General features: G+C 38.5%; 3 protein-coding genes across 3 annotated transcripts; 1 reads left to right on the plus strand and 2 right to left on the minus strand.

Moving 5' to 3' along the window:
• Nucleotides 1-3415: 3415 nt before the first annotated feature.
• Nucleotides 3416-4407, minus strand: LOC142542026 (protein FAR1-RELATED SEQUENCE 5-like). Its single transcript, XM_075648474.1, has 4 exons — nt 4320-4407; nt 4102-4236; nt 3808-4008; nt 3416-3717 (listed from the first exon to the last, which is right to left on the minus strand). Exons 1-4 carry the CDS (start codon nt 4405-4407, stop codon nt 3416-3418), a joined length of 726 nt encoding a protein of 241 aa, XP_075504589.1.
• Nucleotides 4408-5084: 677 nt separating this feature from the next.
• LOC142541665 (uncharacterized) lies at nt 5085-6892 on the minus strand. Its single transcript, XM_075648140.1, has 3 exons — nt 6680-6892; nt 6490-6580; nt 5085-5460 (listed from the first exon to the last, which is right to left on the minus strand). The coding sequence occupies exons 1-3, from the start codon at nt 6747-6749 to the stop codon at nt 5322-5324; spliced, it is 300 nt and encodes a 99-aa protein (XP_075504255.1). The 5' UTR covers nt 6750-6892; the 3' UTR covers nt 5085-5321.
• A 4927-nt stretch (nt 6893-11819) lies between these two features.
• On the plus strand, nt 11820-15677 carry LOC142542027 (uncharacterized). The gene is made up of 4 exons (XM_075648475.1): nt 11820-13507; nt 14076-14383; nt 15012-15321; nt 15383-15677. Exons 1-4 carry the CDS (start codon nt 11820-11822, stop codon nt 15675-15677), a joined length of 2601 nt encoding a protein of 866 aa, XP_075504590.1.
• Nucleotides 15678-17474: the final 1797 nt, after the last annotated feature.

Genomic DNA, 17474 nt, shown 5'->3' on the forward strand with positions numbered 1-17474 from the left:
AACGTCCACAAGACTTTCAAATTTATGCAAATGAGAATAATCTGCCAGCTTCCCAGTCCACATCTTCATCGGAGTCTTCAGATCAATCTCCACTGAAGGACAACGATTGATAATATAACAAGCGGTTTTGACTGCTTCCGTCCAAAATGACTTGTCTAACCCGCAGTCCTCAACATGACTCTTGTTTTGTCCAACAAAGTCCTGTTCATCCGCTCCGCCACTCCATTGTCTTGAGATGTGTAAGCCGTCGTGAATTGTCTTTTGATACCCTTATATTGACAGAATGCATCAAACTCATCACTAGTATGTTCTCTTTCATTGTCAGTCCTCAAACACTTGATTTTCTTTTCAGACTCAAGTTAAACTCGCGCTTTGAAATCTTTGAAAATCTGGAAAACATCGGATTTCTTCTTGATTGGATACATCAAACATCTCCTACAGAAATCATCAATGAACTAGACAAAGTATCTCACTCTTCGTAGGGATACAACCGATGCTTGCTAAATATCCGAATGAATCAACTCCAATATGCTTTTGCTTTTGGCAGAAGTGTCAAATTTTAATCTATGTTATTTATTTGTAACACAATGCTCACAAAAGGGTAGTGACACTTTTGTAAGTCCCAACATTATCTTTCATTTTGAGAGAATTTTTAACTCTCGTTCTGACATATGCCCGAGCTTTCTATGTCATAAAACTGTTAATTCTTCTCCTGAACCAATTTATATACAGCTAGTTCAGTCTCTTTGTATGTTTCTCCCAAAAATACATTTAGATTTGTAGCAATTCATTTCGTCTTCATAACCACAAGCGCAACCTTCGGAATTTTCATGATCTCGTTCTCGATACGGGTTTTGCACCCGATGTCATCCAAAATTACCCCAAGAAAAAAAAGATTTTTTGTCATTCTCTTCACATGTCATACCTCTTGTATGGTGAGAATGGTGATATCAAACAATTTTATTTTGATAATACTGACCCCAACTATTTCAAAGGCATGATCATTTCCCATGAATATAGATCCTCCCGAAACTGGTTCCTAATGATCAAATCATTCTCTCCGAGACGTCATGTGCCATGTCGTACGTGAATCCATAATCCACGTGTCACAAAATTTGTGATTGTTTTCTACTACTGTTGTTGCTTCGCTAAATAATATTTCACCAATGTATGAAGTACGGGTCACATTTCCTTGAGAACTCTTCTCGATAATCGTACACTCTTTCTTGAAGTGCCTTTTACCGCCATATTTATAGCAGTAAATATTTTTCTTCTTGCTTCTCGACTTTGATCTACCTCGTATTTGGCTCACACTGGAGTCACGGTCCATAAATCTTCCTCTTATCATCGGTAAAGCCTCTGAATTCTTAAAATTTACCAACCTATCTTCTTTATTTTTTGCCAGCTTTCTTTTCCGAGAACCGCAGTTAAGACATCGTCGAATTTTAGAAAGTCCATAAGAATATTATTGGTTATGTTGATGATAAGTTGATCATATGAATCTGGTAGACTTTGAAAAAGAAACTCAGCACATTCATTTTCCTCTATTTTATGCCCTAAATGAAAGTTATCATCCTTACAATTATTAATGAAATTATTTAGTTTTTCAAAAATTTATCAGTACATACCCGTGTTGCAAATTTGGACAGTTGCACTTGTCATGTGACACACCTCGATGCCCGCGTCCTCGATAATGTCTGCCCCTTGAGGTTGACTTCTCATTCGATGATTTTAATCTCTTCCCGCGTCCTTTTGTTTTTATTTCAGAAGTATCCATGATACCAGTGCCTCCATCCCTGGTTTTCCTACTTTGACTTACATTGCTTAATGTTCTATCAATATTCATTTCCTTCATTTTGCTATCAATACAATCAAACTGTTCAGCCAAGAAGTTTGTCCCCTCATCGTTGAAACATGCAACATCAATTAAAGCTGAAGCTTTATACGATAACCTCATATGTCTAGACATCAAACACCTTTCGGGATTGTCGATCACATTTTGCTCAACTGTAGGATATAGTACTCCAACCTTTGCATCTTTTGTCCACCGTTTGAGTATATACTTATCAGACAAGTGGAACACTTGGTTGATACGAAAAAATGCTAACATATGCCTGCATGAAATACCCTCAAATTGAAATTTCATACAACTACATGATATATCATCTTTTTGTATGTCATGCATAAGCAGTCTAGGTTTGGAAAAAGAAGATCCTTGAAAATTGATGACATTGTAAACCCCAAACTCAATTGTCATAGATGCTTGTTGCACATAAACCATGACTCTGACTAATTTCATTTTGAAACTCCAACCATTTGTTTTTCGTGTACATATTCACCATTTGCAATTCCATTGACCAGTTTTATTTTAGCTTTGGCCGCTCGTTCATATCAGTATGATCCACAACTAACTCATTGTGTCTTTGGTGTCGAAGTGCCTTATTGAAACGAATTATAAAATCCATCAATGGGTTATTTCTAGAGACGTACCTCTTGAAGAAAGCATGTGAACTTTCAGATCTCTGACTACTTGACATACCTGTAGAAAATACATGGCTGAAATAAGCCGGCACCCACTTATGTTGCAACTCATACATCAATGACAGCCAATCATTTTGTACCAGGTTAGCACAATTCATAACATCTTCCCATGATCTTTCAAATTCAATAGATGTTGTTGAATTAGGGGTGTAAACGAACCGAACACGTTCACGAACTTTTCGAGCCGGTTCGAATAATATTTGGTTCGAATTCGAGCCGAACTCGAACATGTTCGAATATTTTTCGAATCGAATTCGAGCTAAAATTATATTGTTCGATTGTTCGCGAACTGTTCGCGAACTTTAGCGTTATATTTAAAAAATAAATAAAATATTATTAAGTATATATATATATATAATATATTATATATAATATTATAATATATAATATATATAATATTATTCGAGTTCGAATCGGATTCGAACTCGATTCGAACTCGAGCTTCAGTTCGAATCGAGTTCGAATCGAAAATAATAAAAGTTCGAGTTTCGAATCGAGCTTCGAATATGTTTATTCGAATTCGAGCTCGAGCTCGAATACTGAAAATTTCATAAAATTCGATTCGATTCGTTTACAGCCCTATGTTGAATGTACAATGACGTTCTTTATGCTTTGATAGTGGTCACGGAGAGTCACTGGGTTGAATTTATCCGGGAATTTGTTTAGAATGTGTCACAAACAATATCGATGTATTGTTTTAGGGAAACTTGAGCTATGGATTTTGTCATTGCAGGATCCTGGTCAGTAATGATCAAGTTTGGTGCAGCTTTAGGCATGGTTTCTAGAATCTTATTAAGCAACCAAACAAAAGAATCGGTTTTCTCATCACTCAAAAATCCACAACCAAAACAATGGTTTGATGATGATGATTAACTCATACAAATGGTGCGAAAATCATCCCATATTTGTTGGTGTTATACGTGGTATCAAACACCACTACATCACCAAATACAGTGTACGCCCTCCTTGATACAGGATCCACGCAAAAACACCGACTAAATCTGTTGTCTGAATCAGTCTCGTAATCAAAGAAGAAAGTTGAACTCTTGTCTTTCTCCGACTGAAAGAAATCAATCAATGTTTCGACATCGATACCCTTATGCTCATCCCTAAGAGTTTTCTCATAGTTTCTCATATCTCTTTCTGTGCAACCTACATGTTCAGGCCCTCCAGACTCTATTTCAAACAATCACAATTGTTGACAAGTGGGTACATTTGCTTCAGCAAATTGTTGACTCAGTGTTTTCTTTGATGCAGAAACAATACGATGTGAGCATAACAAATACACCTTTGAAGGAGTGGACAATGGATGATTATGACTTTCCATGAAGGTATTAACAACCCAACCAAGACTAGTTTGTTCCTTCACAACTGAAATCTTTGACTTACATCCACTTCTAATCTCACCACGAGCTCTCTCTTTTATTGGTTCCTCACTTTTTGCTTGTTTACTCCATCTAATTTCATCTGTATGTCATTCTTTAAAGCATAAAATTTTTTTCCATATAACTTCATTTATTTTCTTAATTCTTTTGCTATTACTTATTCTTGCACTGAAACCGGATTCTCGTGCATATTGGTTATAGAACGAAAACGTGTCTTCTAAAGATTCGAATTTCATCCCTATCTTTGGCTTCTGATTGTCTCTAACTTGGGGAATGTATGATTGTTCATCGCCGCTGATTTCTTCCATTTCTGTAAAATATGAAAATGAAAATTAATATAGATACATACATTACTTATTGCACAGAGGCGCACACATAATTGAATTGAGTTACCCTTTGCATCACTAATATTTATATCAATCGATGAAGAATAACTTTTTTTGTTTACCAACATCAAAATACGTTCTACATAACTGACCATCGAATATCCAAGATTAAATCATCCGAGAAAAGCATAATGCACAATTTGAACAAAAGTTGAAATTGGATAAAGATGTAACAAATAAAACATCAACAAAAGATGAATCAATATCACAATTAGAAATTTAGAATTCACTGTCAAAACATACGATAGATTCAACAAATATGAGAACTAGTGAAGAAGTAACTTAAGGTTTTACATCACTGTCTCCACCATTCATGGACAAAACAAACACTTGTCGAACAGCCGCCTCCATCTCCTTTTCCACTGTAATCTCCTAAAACCATATACATATTTAAATTACAGTATCATCGCTATAAAATAAAAGGGAAAGAAATACAAATCTGTAGAAACGCTAATAAACAATATCGCGAAAGTCGTTCTTGTTGATGTTACATACCAGTTTTGATTTAAGAATAATGAAAGTCAATGCTTGAATTGAGTCTTGGAGGGCTGCCCTATCCTTTACTAAAATTTGAATGTGAATGAAGAAAGAACCCTTCTATTTAATTTATTTGTTTTTCTTTATAAAAAAATTGAAAAAAACAGTTGACCCCTGTCGTCCATAAATTTTAGTTATTAAAAATAATTATTGTAATTTTTAATTTATAAACTAATAAAATATTATAGTTTTTTGTTATGTAATATAATAAAATTTTTAATAAATAGATTTTAAATTCACCTGAAAAATAAAATTGATTGTAAACTATGGTTATCAATATAAAACATATATTTTTAAATCGTCGCAGAAAAATAAAAAAGGACGAGAAAAGAATGAATCAGAATCTTCACAACAATAGTGATGGTTATGTTATAAAAGCCAAGTAAAAACGGGAAACTCCATTGTGTGTTCATCTTCTTGGACAGAAAAATGGTGACATCTAACATATGTGAATTTCTGCCAAAAAAGGAGTTCAATCTTTGTGTGGCTGCTGTTGATGAAATTCGAGGAACTTCGCCACACGCTCTTCTTTTGCTCCTGTCTTGTGATCATAATACTCAACAACGGCAGCACCAGCTAACGCAGCAAGTGTAAGAGCCTGCGCATGCAGCCTGTTTCCAAGAAATATAGTTCAAGGAATTGGCAGGTATCAGATATCGCATAACAACAGTAAATAAAACTCGCGAAAATTCTAAATCAAATAAAGATGAGATGTTTTTGCCACAAATTTATGATTCATTCTGTATCAAATGGTTAAACACAGGTAACATAATATCAATAAGGATCTTTTCATTGTTTATATGTGAGCATGGCCTGTGAGCATGGCCTGTGAGCATGGCCTTGACCTTCCACCTGGTTTAGCATCAGCTACAACCAGGTTCAACAAATGGATGGAAGGATTGCTATGGCATTGAAATCCTCAATTTCCTGTCTACTTTAAAACAATCGTGATAGTAACTTATTTGATGGAAACATTATACATTTCAAGATAAAAAGAGAAGAATAACCCCCCCAAATCAGCTGCTTCGTTTCATGTCCCAAAAATGGATACACCATATAAGAGCACTACACCAAAACAGATCGAATTCTGCTCGTATCAAGACATGGACAGACTACAGTTCTATAACCAAAATATGCCATCATTTCTGTCTCTTGAGTTTCCAAGTACAACATGCAATAAGTATTTATCTTCCGAAATCGTCGAGATTCGTTATCATATAAAGTTTCAATCAAACATCCCATTTGGAAGTTCAAGTTTATCCCCAAAACTTAAATCACAAAAAGGCATAAAACCAAAATCTACTTATGGCGAGCCCTGGATGCAGTACGGCCACGGATTACTTGGGAGCAAAATCGCATTTTTCTTAAAACATTAAACATTAACTGTGAGATTTTGCCAAAACATGGGCCTCATAAATGCAGATTTTTCATCAAGAATCACAAAGCTACATCGGATTCTACAAATGCAGATTTTTATCAACCTACGCCCAATTGGAAAATGATCCTAGTTCCTACCAATCATTTCAAAAGCAAAAGGAAATCAGGAGGATAACTGAATCATCACAAAGGAAACTCAATAAACAATACAAATAAGGAAAAGAAAGACATAGAAAATTGATCGAGAACATAAACAGCTATACCTAGCATGAATAATCTTGACACTGGTTTTCATATTTGGTTGCGACCAATTATACGCCATAGAACCCACGATCCCGCTAGCCCATAAAGTCCCTTCGAACAAACAAGAAAAGCAAACAACCCATTAAAAATTCAATCTTCCAACAGAAAATCATCATAAATAAATCAAACAAATAAGAACAAAATAATTACCGACTGCTCGAAGCTTGTGCTCCACGACCCATTCCCTGATCGATTCAAGCTTGCCCTTTTCTTCTCCCATTCTTTCTCGTTCTTCTCCTCTTCCTTTCTTGGCCGCCTTCAGAATTCTTCGAAAATGATAATATAAATTTTTTGTTTATATATAATATATATACACAAAGATGGGAAAACGAATTTTGACACGCCGCTTCAAAAAGGCTCCACGTTTTAGATTAGTCGACGGAGGAGAAAAAGAGGGAACTTATTTATATTTAATATTACCAATCTTGTCTATTTATTTTTAACTAATCATATTACTAATAGTTACTTATATTTAATATCTAATAAAAATTATTATTATTATTAAATAATATATTTATAAATAATATAAAAGGTATTCACCGACTAATCCATTAATTAATTGACAAAAACTTGTGTGAAACGGTCTCATGGATTGTAATTTGTGAGACATATATCTTATTTCACTGTGAATATCGGTAGGGTTGACACGTTTCACATATAAAAATTAGTGAGCTAAGAGTATTACATTTTATTGTAAATATAGATAGGGTTGACTCGTCTCACAGATAAAGATTTGTGAGATCGTTTCATAAGAGACATACTCTAATTAATTACTATATTAAATCTATAGAGCATATTTCACACCATAAAATTTTAAAACAAACTATAGTTTAGATAATTATTTTATTTAATTGTGAAAACATCTTATAAGAGTTCATATATAAAGTAATTTATTTGGATTTGATATTTAAATTTTAATACAAAAATAAATTTTTTTTTTCTTACCGTACTTTATATATATAATATATTTGGTCCTATTACATAGTCAAGCCCACAGAAGATGTATTCAGCCCAATGTTATTTTTGGCTAATTTTTTTAGTTATTTAAACTAAAATGTGTATTGTCAATCCTCTACCAATTCAGTTTGTCGCAAATCTAATGTCTAATCGTATGGATATGGATTTCTGTCTTTCGTCAAGGTCTCACCAACGTTTACCTGAACTCACTCGTGGTTCGACAGGTGATTAGTGGTTCAGTTACGTTGGAGATTCAATCGATTATGAAAAAACCGAGACTCTTATTTCTTTAATGTTTTTGAGAAGATGGACGAATGGTGTTGTTCATAATTAGCTCATGAAACTATTATTACATCGAAATCGTATCTTGAATGAATTAACGAGGATTGTCCTGTATCATTGGTTGATACTAAACAACTTGATTTTGTTGAGTTATTCCATAGGATTAATTGTCTTCTATGATTGGACTGTGGATATGACTTGGAAAAATAACTCTTAAGTTTCGAATTTGAATTTGAATTTGAAAGGATACAAATAGTATTTAAAATATGTAATAATTATTACCATGAATTCAGATACTATAATTTTGAAGACAAAAATTTGTGTGAGACGGTCTCATGCGTTGTATTTTGTGAGACGTATCTTTTATTTGGGTTGAAGGAAAATATATTTTACAGAATTTTATTTGATGCGATCCTGGCGAAATGGATGAGCAGGGTCGGGTGCTCTACTGGATCGAATCAATAATGTTGTTCAGGAAAATGAGCAAGGTAGATGGATCTGTGAGCTATTGCTTCCACTGTGACCTGCAGACAGGGAGATGAACTCGTGAATGGGCGCCGGAGGGGTGTCCGGCGTGGCCACTCCGATGCTTAAGTCAGTGAGGAACTCAAGCAAGAAAACAAATGTAACCAAGTGATGGTTGTGATATTGGTGTGAATGAATGAATGTAAATGTAAAGATAGAACCTGGTATTCATAGTAGGAGAAGTAATGATGATCTCGTTCTCCGTGCTACCTACTAGTTATATTAGGACGGCTGAGCCGCCCTATATTCTGTCATGTCAAATCATATATTAGTCACATCCTTCCTGTCTGATTCCGTCAACCACTTGGATCGATGTCAGAGATGAGACAGTCGCCCACATCCTATTCTGCTAGTATACTCGAGTGGGGTGCTCATATCGAGGTGGCCCGGGTAGAAAGTTCCCGGGAGTTTGAACGAGAGCCCGAGCGTCCGGTGGCCTGGGGAGGAGATGTCCCGGGCATTTACCCGCCCGGCTCCTGATGAACCCTTCCTGCCGACTTGTCCTGATTCTGGCTATCCATACAGTATCATGGGTCGTCCATGTCCCGTGCACAAGAATCGTCCATGACTCGGGCACAACCCGGGCTATCCCGAGGGTATCATCACTCCCACCTTAAATAGTCGGGCTAGAGTCATACTCGCTGTCCCGATTAGTCTTGTGTGCCCGATGATGGAAAATATTTAATTTGTCGGTAAAAGCATCGGGGGCTTCATGTATCCCAAAGATGGGATGAAATGCCGAAGTCTCGTGTCTTATGGACTTGATATAAGATGCCGGGACCTCATGTCTCCCGGGCTTTAAAATAGATTGCCGGAGCCTCATATCTCCCGAACTTAGGAATAGTCGAGGTGCGGAGCCCCGAGCCAGGTTTGAGAACCCTGGGCTTGTGAATAACCAAGGTGCGGAGCCTTGGGCCGGGGAGCATGTCCCGGGTCTTGGGATTGGTCGAGGTGCGGAGCCTCGAGCCAGGGTACGGATCCCTGGACTTAATAGATGACCGAGGTACGGGTTCCCGGGCCAGGGTACGGATCTTTGGACTTAAAAGATGACCGATGTACGGGTCCCCTGGCCAGGGTACGGGTCCCTGGACTTAAAAGATGACCGAGGTACGGGTCCCCGGGCCAGGGTACGGGTCCCTGGACTTAAAAGATAACCAGGGTGCGGAGCCCTGGCCTTCATGAATGGTCGAGGTACGGAGCCCCGAGCCAGGGTACGGATCCCTAGACTTAATAGATAACCAGGGTGCGGAGACCTGGCCTTCATGAATGGTCGAGGTACGGAGCCCCGAGCCAGGGTACGGATCCCTGGACTTAATAGATAACCAGGGTGCGGAGCCCTGGCCTTCAAGAATGGTCGAGGTATGGATCCCCGAGCCAGGGTACGGATCCCTGGACTTAATAGATAACCAGGGTGCGGAGCCGTGGCCTTCATGAATGGTCGAGGTACGGAGCCCCGAGTCAGGGTACGGATCCCTGGACTTAATAGATAACCAGGGTGCGGAGACCTGGCCTTCATGAATGGTCGAGGTACGGAGCCCCGAGCCAGGGTACGGATCCCTGGACTTAATAGATAACCAGGGTACGGAGCCCTGGCCTTCATGAATGGTCGAGGTACGGAGCCCCGAGCCAGGGTACGGATCCCTGGACTTAATAGATAGCCAGGGTGCGGAGCCCCGGCCTTCATGGTCGAGGTACGAAGCCCCGAGCCAGGGTACGGATCCCTGGACTTAATAGATAACCAGGGTGCGGAGCCCTGGCCTTCATGAATGGTCGAGGTACGGAGCCCCGAGCCAGGGTACGGATCCCTGGACTTAATAGATAACCAGGGTGCGGAGCCCCGTCCTTCATAGATGGTCAATTTCCCACAGACGGCGCCAATGATGATACCCTCGGGATAGCCCGGGTTGTGTCCGAGTCATGGACGATTCTTGTGCACGGGATATGGACGACCCATGATACTGGATGGATAGCCAGAATCAGGACAAGTCGGCAGGAAGGGTTCATCAGGAGCCGGGCGGGTAAATTGCCTGGGACGTCTCCTCCCCGGGCCACCGGACGCCCGGGCTCTCGTTCAAACTCCCGGGAACTTTCTACCCGGGCCACCTCGATATGAGCACCGCACTCGAGTATACTAGCAGAATAGGATGTGGGCGACTGTCTCATCTCTGACATCGATCCAAGTGGTTGACGGAATCAGACATGAAGGATGTGACTAATATATGATTTGACATGACAGAATATAGGGTGTGCTCAGCCGTCCTACTATAACTAGTAGGTAGCACGGAGAACGAGGTCAAAATTACTTCTCCTACTATAAATACCAGGTTCTATCTTTACATTTACATTCATTCATTCACACCAATATCACAACCATCACTTGGTTACATTGGTTTTCTTGCTTGAGTTCCTCACTGACTTAAGCATCGGAGTGGCCACGCCGGACACCCCTCTGGCGCCCATTCACGTGTTCATCTCCCTGTCTGCAGGTCACAGTGGAAGCAATAGCTCACAGATCCATCTACCTTGCTCATTTTCTTGAACAACATTATTGATTCGATCCGGTGGAGCACCCAACCCTGCTCATCCATTTCGCCAGGATCGCATCGTTATTGATATAATCTATTAGATTTAAAATAATTTCCCTAATCTTATCTTTCCTTGTTGAGTTGATTATGTATGATATTTAATGTGATTTTGCCTTTCCTAGATAATGAGATAATTATGTAAATATGCTCTAGATATGATATTTATGATTATGATTTAATAAGATATGATATTAATGTTTAAAAGGAGTTTGTTTTCTAATTAAATTCTTACTTTCCTTATGTAATAGGTTTTCTTGTGCAGATAAAGTCTATATCCTTAAATAAGAGATGAAGGACTTGCGTGTGGTCTCTCTCTCACGGATCATACATTCAGATACGCACTTGTGCACCTCGTAGAAGTTCAGAGAAATAATTCTTCAAGATACGTGCTGGTTGAAGAGCGCTGATACACGTGTTGCCTTGAATGTTGGAAACATCTACAGACAACATCCGTAACGAAGTTGGCTGAAAATCGTTTTCGTGGCTTCTCTTTTGGCATCACGTTTTTGTGCTTTCTTGTTGACGTTTTAATACTCTTGATTATTTTATAAAGCTTTTATTTTCTCAACGTGTTGAGGAAATTGATTTTTGTGAAAATCACTAGTGATAGGTTTTGTTAAACGTTTTGGTTTTCTATTGATTAATTTTTGTCCTGAGACACCGCACAAGTATTTATACTTGTGCAAATTTAATCTCGTCCATCTGTTTATTTAAAGTGAATTTGTGTTACAAAATATAATATTCCGCTGCATGTTGTCTTGAATGTTGTAACATTTGACGCAACATTTAATTTTGATAAAACACAAATTTATAATTTACATTACTGTTGATATATTTACACATATTTGTCGTAAAACGTTTCTTTCAAGTGGTATCAGAGCCTACTCTTGATATACTAAGTGATGATTCTGATTTTTGTTTTGTTTGACAGAATTGATTAAATGGATGCATCACTTGCTAATGCAGCGCTTCGACCACCAGTCCTAGATGGAACTAATTACAGCTTATGGAAGGTCAAAATCAGATATTACATAAAATCCATAGATGAACGGGCATGGCAGCGTGTCATCAATGGATGGACCTCACCAATCATGATAGATCAAGATGGTGACAGCTTGCCAAAACCTGAAACAGACTGGACTGCTGATGAAGTACAAAATTCGAACTACAACTCAAAGGCCTTGAATGCTATATTTACTTCGGTTGATATGAATATGTTCAGTTTGATCACAAACTGTACTTCTGCTAAAAGTGCATGGGATACTCTCCAAAGACAATGTGAAGGTTCTGAGAGTGTGCGACGAACTAGGCTAAGGATGCTTACTTCCAAATTTGAAATCATGAGGATGGAAGAATCTGAGAAAATACTGGAGTATGATCGTCGCCTACGGGAAATTGCTAACGAGGCGTTCAGTCTTGGAGACCCCATCTCTAATGAACAATTAGTTAGCAAGGTTCTCTGTTCTTTGCCCGAAAGATTCAACGTAAAAATCTGTGCAATAGACGAGGCTAAGGACAAATCTCAGATGGCTTTGGAAGACTTGATTAGTTCACTTCGAACCTTCGAAATGAACATGGACATGCAGAAGAAAGAAAAGGGGAAGACGATTGCATTCCAAGTCTCAAACGATTTTTATAATGATCTCCTTCATATATCCCAAGAAGTAAATGAATCAGACCTCTGTGAGGATTCTATCTTCTTTATCACAAAGAAATTCGGGGATTACTTGAAGAGAATCAGAGATAAGAAGAAGGATGCACAACCCTCGAAATTTCCAAGTCTTCCTGCCCCTGAAAGGCCACAAAGGTTTCCTGCCAAGCAACAATTTCAACCAAGGAACGAAGGCAAGGGAAAATTTAATTTAAAGAAGTATGATTCGGTGCAGTGTAGAGAATGCAATGGCTTTGGTCACTATGCCAATGAATGTGCTAACAGATTACGCAAGAACAAAGGCTACAATGCGTCTCTAAGCGATGAAGAATCTGATGAGGAGGAGAAATCCAATGATGAAGATAATCACACCTCCTTGACTGCATTATTGACCGAAAATAGCTGGCTACAGGTGAATCATTTAGGTGTTGTCCTAGGTGTTGCCACTCCTGGCCGCAACATCTGCGAAAAATCAGTTTGTTTAAAATCTACAGCTTTTGGAAATTCGAGTGTAGATGATGAATTGGAAGCTGATGATGAAGAGATGACTCTTGAGAGCGTTCAAAAGCTTTATGAAGAGTTGTTTGAGGATTGGATCAAAAGAAACAAGCTTAACTCAACTCTTATGAAGGAAAACACCGATCTAAAAGTCGTGGTTGCCAAACTTGAAGTAATTCTGAGCAAAAAGGACTTAGAGCTGGGTAAGACCAAAGAAGAGCTTCAAAAAACAACTGAAACCCTATCCAAGTTCAATTCGAGCACATCCAAGCTTGAATCCATACTTTTGATGGGAAGAGAAGACAAGAAAGGCTTAGGCTTCAAAGACAGTGTGTTTGAAATTAGTGAATATTCAAAATCTACCGTTTTTGTGAAAGGAAAAACTGAGACATTCACACCGTCACAACCTACACCTTCAACCAAAAGCTCTACACCGAAAAGACAATCTACTGCTTCTGTTCCTAAGAAAATAAAATGCATGTATGTATGTCATTACTGCTTTAAGCCTGGTCATATCAGGCCCTACTATTTTAAACTCAAGGATGACCGCATGAACCAAAAGTCAATCAGGATGTTGCCCCGAATGTTGCACAACACTTTCCGCAACACCTCCAAACGCAGACCTACAGTAAGACAGGTTTGGGTACCAAATGTAAAAATTCACTGTAATATTGTTTATACTTCATTAAAAACTAACACTGCATGTTACTGGTACTTTGATGGTGGAAGCTCACGCCACATGACAGGATCAAGAGAACATCTCGTTGATTATATTGATCAAAAGGGGTGGTAGAGTAACATATGGAGGGGGAGCAAAAGAAAGGATTGTAGGAAAGGGGACATTGAATGTTGAAGGACTACCAAAGCTCCACAATGTGCTTCATGTTGAAGGACTACCAAAGCTCGACAATGTGTTTCATGTTGAAGGATTAAATTCGAATTTGATTAGCATAAGCCAATTGTGTGATGATAATTTACTTGTCAAGTTTAATAAACATACTTGTGAAGTTTTTGATGAAACTAAGTTGTGCATCATGACATGTACTAGGTCTTCGGATAACTGCTACCAAATAGGTGAAGAACTTTCATGCAATCATGCACAAATCAGTGTACTTGATTTATGGCATCAGAAACTTGGACATGTGAACTTCAAGATCCTGAAGAACCTATGCAATTACGATGCAGTACGTGGGTTGCCAAATCTCTTTTCGGGTATACCATATGTGTGCGGAGATTGTCAAAAAGGTAAGCAGACTCGCGTGTCACACCCAGTGTTGGCAACATCTGGGACAACACGCTGTCTGGAGTTACTACACATGGACCTTATGGGTCTTATGGAAGTAGAAAGCTTTGGAGGTAAGAAATATTCTTTTGTATATGTTGACGATTTCTCACGGTTTTCATGGATAAGTTTCATCAGGGAGAAATCGGACACTTTTAATGTTTTTAAACAATTGGTCACAAGAATCACAAACTTCCATAGTTTGAAAGTGAGAAGGATCAGGACTGACCATGGTAAGGAATTTGAGAATTCTTCATTCTCATCATTTTGTGACATGAAAGGAATTTCACATGAGTTTTCGACACCAAAAACCCCACAGCAAAATGGCATTGCCGAACGCAAGAACAGAACACTGCAAGAAATGGCAAGGGTGATGCTAACTTCGAAGAACATTTCAAACGTTTTTGGGCAGAGGCCTTAAATACAGCTTGTCATATTTCAAACAGGGTGTATTTGAGAAGTGGCTCAACCATGACATCTTATGAAATAATCATGGGAAAGAAGCCTGATCTCAAATATTTCATATTTTTGGATGTGTTTGTTACACTTTGAATGACAGAGATCAACTTGCAAAATTCGATTCAAAGAGTGATAAGTGTTTGTTTTTGGGATATGCCACTAATAGTCGAGCTTATCGCATGTTTAATTTAAGAACTAGGGCTATTATGGAATCCATTAATGTTGTTTTTGATGATTGTGCAGATCTCAAGAAGAAAATTGCTGAAAATGACATTGAAGACCTTCTGGAAAATCCAATTGTACTAGATAATGCAGGTGTTGCCCCAGATGTTGCAACACCTAGCACAACACGGGACACTGAAGTCACTGAACGTGAGAAAGAAATGAACAATGATGATGACGCAGAAGATGATGGACAGAATATATCAACTAAGATCCAGAAAAATCATGCATCATCTCAAATAATTAGAAGTGTGCAAGGTGAAGTCCAAACCCGAAAGAAAGAGAAAGTCGATTACCGAAAGATGGCTGGACTAGTGTGCATGAGTACCATGTATTCACAGGTCAGATTTTCATGTTTTGTATCTCAATTTGAACCTAAAATGTTAATGAAGCCTTAAAGATGAGTTTTGGATCAATGCAATGCACGATGAGCTTGAGGAATTCGTTCGAAATGATGTTTGGGATCTAGTTCCACCTCCTGACCACGGAAATATAATTGGAACAAAGTGGATTTTTAAAAATAAAACTGATGAGTCAGGGAACATCATTCGAAACAAAGCAAGGTTGGTTGCTCAAGGATACACACAGGTTGAGGAGGTTGATTTTGATGAGACCTTTGCTCCTGTTGCCCGCATTGAGTCAGTCCGACTATTGCTAGCCATTGCATGCTACATGAAAATCAAATAGTTTCAAATGGATGTTAAAAGTGCATTTTTGAATGGTATCTTGTGTGAGGAAGTATATATCAGACAGCCTAAAGGATTTAAAGATCCACATAATTTGAATCATGTGTACAAGTTGAAAAAGGCTCTCTATGGTTTGAAGCAAGCACCACGTGCATGGTATGACAGACTAACAGATATAAATTACCGACAAATTAAATATTTTCCATGATCGGGCACACAAGACTAATCGGGACAGCGAGTATGACTCTAGCCCGACTATTTAAGGTGGGAGTGATGATACCCTCGGGATAGCCCGGGTTGTGCCCGAGTCATGGACAATTCTTGTGCACGGGACATGGACGACCCATGATACTGGATGGATAGCCAGAATCAGGACAAGTCGGCAGGAAGGGTTCATCAGGAGCCGGGCGGGTAAATGCCCGGGACATCTCCTCCCCAGGCCACCGGACGCCCGGGCTCTCGTTCAAACTCCCGGGAACTTTCTACCCGGGCCACCTCGATATGAGCACCGCACTCGAGTATACTAGCAGAATAGGATGTGGACGACTGTCTCATCTCTGACATCGATCCAAGTGGTTGACGGAATCAGACATGAAGGATGTGACTAATATATGATTTGACATGACAGAATATAGGGTGTGCTCAGCCGTCCTACTATAACTAGTAGGTAGCACGGAGAACGAGGTCATCATTACTTCTCCTACTATGAATACCAGGTTCTATCTTTACATTTACATTCATTCATTCACACCAATATCACAACCATCACTTGGTTACATTGGTTTTCTTGCTTGAGTTCCTCACTGACTTAAGCATCGGAGTGGCCACGCCGGACACCCCTCCGGCGCCCATTCACGAGTTCATCTCCCTGTCTGCAGGTCACAGTGGAAACAATAGCTCACAGATCCATCTACCTTGCTCATTTTCCCAAACAACATTATTGATTCGATCCGGTGGAGCACCCGACCCTGCTCATCCATTTCGCCAGGATCGCATCGTTATTGATATAATCTATTAGATTTAAAATAATTTCCTTAATCTTATCTTTCCTTGTTGAGTTGATTATGTATGATATTTAATGTGATTTTGCCTTTCTGAGATAATTATGTAAATATGCTCTAGATATGATATTTATGATTATGATTTAATAAGATATGATATTAATGTTTAAAAGGAGTTTGTTTTCTAATTAAATTCTTACTTTCCTTATGTAATAGGTTTTCTTGTGCAGATAAAGTCTATATCCTTAAATAAGAGATGAAGGACTTGCGTGTGGTCTCTCTCTCACGGATCATACATTCAGATACGCACTTGTGCACCTCGTAGAAGTTCAGAGAAATAATTCTTCAAGATACGTGCTGGTTGAAGAGTGCTGATACACGTGTTGCCTTGAATGTTGGAAACATCTACAGACAGCATCCGTAATGAAGTTGGCTGAAAATCGTTTTCGTGGCTTCTCTTTTGGCATCACGTATTTGTGCTTTCTTGTTGACGTTTTAATACTCTTGATTATTTTATAAAGCTTTTATTTTCTCAACGTGTTGAGAAAATTGATTTTTGTGAAAATCACTAGTGATAGGTTTTGTTAAACGTTTTAGTTTTCTATTGATTAATTTTTGTCCTGAGACACCGCACAAGTATTTATACTTGTGCACATTTAATCTCGTCCATCTGTTTATTTAAAGTGAATTTGTGTTACAAAATATAATATTCCGCTGCATGTTGTCTTGAATGTTGTAACATTTGACGCAACATTTAATTTTGATAAAACACAAATTTATAATTTACATTACTGTTG

Source organism: Primulina tabacum, chromosome 4 (assembly GCF_025594145.1).
Source record: "Primulina tabacum isolate GXHZ01 chromosome 4, ASM2559414v2, whole genome shotgun sequence".
NCBI lineage: Eukaryota > Viridiplantae > Streptophyta > Magnoliopsida > Lamiales > Gesneriaceae > Primulina > Primulina tabacum.